The sequence below is a fragment of the Trachymyrmex cornetzi genome, unplaced genomic scaffold (genome assembly GCF_001594075.2).
Source record: "Trachymyrmex cornetzi isolate Tcor2-1 unplaced genomic scaffold, Tcor1.1 scaffold526, whole genome shotgun sequence".
Lineage (NCBI taxonomy): Eukaryota > Metazoa > Arthropoda > Insecta > Hymenoptera > Formicidae > Trachymyrmex > Trachymyrmex cornetzi.
In genome coordinates, this window is record NW_017299835.1 from 12,675 (window position 1) to 15,195 (window position 2,521).

The 2,521-nt window shown below is 56.1% G+C and overlaps 1 protein-coding gene across 1 annotated transcript; it reads right to left on the bottom strand.

The window, feature by feature from the left end:
- Positions 1-121: 121 nt before the first annotated feature.
- LOC108765762 (mucin-5AC-like) lies at positions 122-2,080 on the bottom strand. Its single transcript, XM_018514607.1, has one exon. It carries the CDS (start codon positions 2,078-2,080, stop codon positions 122-124), a length of 1,959 nt encoding a protein of 652 aa, XP_018370109.1.
- Positions 2,081-2,521: the final 441 nt, after the last annotated feature.

The window sequence follows — 2,521 nt, forward strand, 5'->3', positions numbered from 1 at the left end:
GTGACGCGGCTGCTCCCCGTCGAGACATCACACCACGGACATATACAGGAGCACTCGGACGTTCGGCACTTATCTTTGTTCCAGCACCATGGCCGACGTCTCCTCCCGCGCGGTCCTCCGGCTATGTCTCCCGGCGTCGTCGCTCCGCCTCTATTGGCAATGTGTTACGGGGCGGAGTCTTCCTTTGGCAGATATCGTCGTACGTTCTTTCGACGTTTAGGCTCTGGTCGTGATGGCTCGTCGACGCTGCTATAAGTGCACATAGTGGGGCTATGCGCGGCGAACGCGATGGTCCAGCGGTTGGCGGGCACTCGGGATTGGAGGGGGATCTATTGTTTTCTTGCAGCCTCCTCTTCGCTCTTCTTCCCACGCTCACCGTCCACTGGCCACCCCATTGGTTGTCCCCCTCAGTAATAGGTGTCCTGGACGCCGCGCCTTCCTGCCGCCGCTCCTCCAATCCCCGCTCAGGCTCCGGTGTCGATGGCCCTGGTTGGATGAACGGGGATGTATTGAAGTCGCCTATTGGTGGTGTTGTGACCGCCACGCATGGTGACGTTCTTTCCTCCCCGATGGTCGGGAGGATGTTCCTTTGGGGGAGGCAAGTTGGAGGTGTCGTTTGCCTCCCCACGCCACCTGTGAAGCCCGTGGATGTGATTGGGCTTCCACAAGTGGTCGTCGTCACCGTGCACGTGGTGAGTGTCGTCGGTAGCGACGTCGCCGGCGAGAGAGATATTAATATCTCGCCTGGGCTCCCCGCTGGGCTGCCTCTGGTTGTCGGAGGCAGGCTGGGGAGCATCGCAGGGGGCGTCCTCCATTGGTCCATGATGTTGATTGGGCCCCCTGCGATTGGCGACGTCAGGTTGCCTGTCGCTCTGGACGATGGCCGGTCCGGAGCTAGCAGGCGTGCATCCACTGCACTCTTCTCAACGGGAGCGCTGGTCGACCGTCTCGATCTCGTGACCACCCTCTCATTGGATGTCGTCTTGGGGGGTGGTCCGGTCGCCTTCGTTCTCTTTAGCTTTAGTCTCCCCACGCCGTTGGGTTGAAATTGCGTGCCCTCCTCGTCAGATGATAATAGTGAGATATTACTCTCTATATGACGAGGAGGGTGTGGGGAGACGCGCTCCCGCCTTGCCGTGTCTTCGCTTTTCTCAGCCGGCACGCTAGTTGCCCGCCTGGTCCTGGTTGAAATTGGTGGCTCCTTATTGGCGGGCAACTTCTTCACTGCTCCCTCTCCACATTTCTCCTTTGCCACTGGTGGACGTGGACCCCCCGCCTCCAGTGATGTTCTCTGCGGGGGGTGAGAGGGAGCGCGTACCGGCTTGGCCGCGTTCTGCACACCTGCTTTGGGGATGGACTTGACAGGCAATCTAACAACTTCTACCGACGTCACACGTGGTCTACTCACCGTGGCGGTCGTCGGCGACTTCCTCGTTGCGGCGGCCTCGCCGGATCTCCTGGCTGCTGTTGTGATTGGCGCGGCGCTCTTCGCGACAGTCCTACTGCGGGCTGTGGTGGAGGATGTGGTGCTCCTTGTCGATGGGCCCGCTGTGACTGCCGCGTATGAGGGAGAATTATTCATCGGTGTTGTGGATGTCCTCTGATTGGCCCTCGATGTTGTTGGCGAAGGGGTGGCAGTGGACGGCAGCGTGAGTTGCCGCGAACCCGATGTCGCGGCCTGGCGCCTATCCGGACCTCCAACCGTCTCCGCCAGTCGCGTGGTCGCTCTAGCCACACCACTAAACGATGATTGGGCCCCACTATTGCACTCGCCGAGGCTACCGCGAGTGCTTGGACATGCCGTATCTTCCGCGGGAGACACATGGCATTTGATAAAGTGGGCCTTCACTTGTCTATACGTATGGTATTTTCCTTTTGGTATATAGTTGCATTTGGAGCATTTATAAATTATTGTGTCTCCCGGGTGGAACTTTTTAAGATGTTTTGATAGATACGACGGGTCGCTGTATTCGCTCCTTACTTTCCCCACCCCCTCATCACCGAAACACTTAGCGCATTTGAGACATCTTACTTTAGGAGGGGGCGGGTATTCGAAACAGTGTACTTGTGGATCCGCCATAACGAGTGTGCGACGAGCTTAGTTGTTGTTAATTTAAAGGGGCCTTTAGATTACCTGGCCCCTCGACCAAAAACAGAAGCCCGTGATTGGCCGGCTCGTGTCGACCAATCAGAGACTGGCTAAAAATTAAAAATTTTAAGCACACTCGCCATAGCGAATCCACTGAGCGAATACAGCATAGATTTGGAAAAAATCGATTTAAATGATTAAAAGCACCCGCGGCTCTAAACTCACTAGATATTGCACTTTGAATTTATTACACGTGGCTGTCTGTCTTTCGGAACGAGGTCCGTCGGGAGCGGTTTTGCGAACGGTTACTAACAGGTAGTTTTAATAACTCACTCCCGATCGCGATGACTTTACGAATTGTACGGATGTTCGGACTTGGAAAAATTTTACGATCGCGTAGACAGCCACGTGTCCGCACTTAACCTCACTCAC

Coding starts and splice junctions, on each gene's coding strand:
- LOC108765762 (XM_018514607.1), bottom strand. CDS start 2,080: ATGGCGGATCCACAAGTACACTGTTTCGAATACCCGCCCCCTCCTAAA.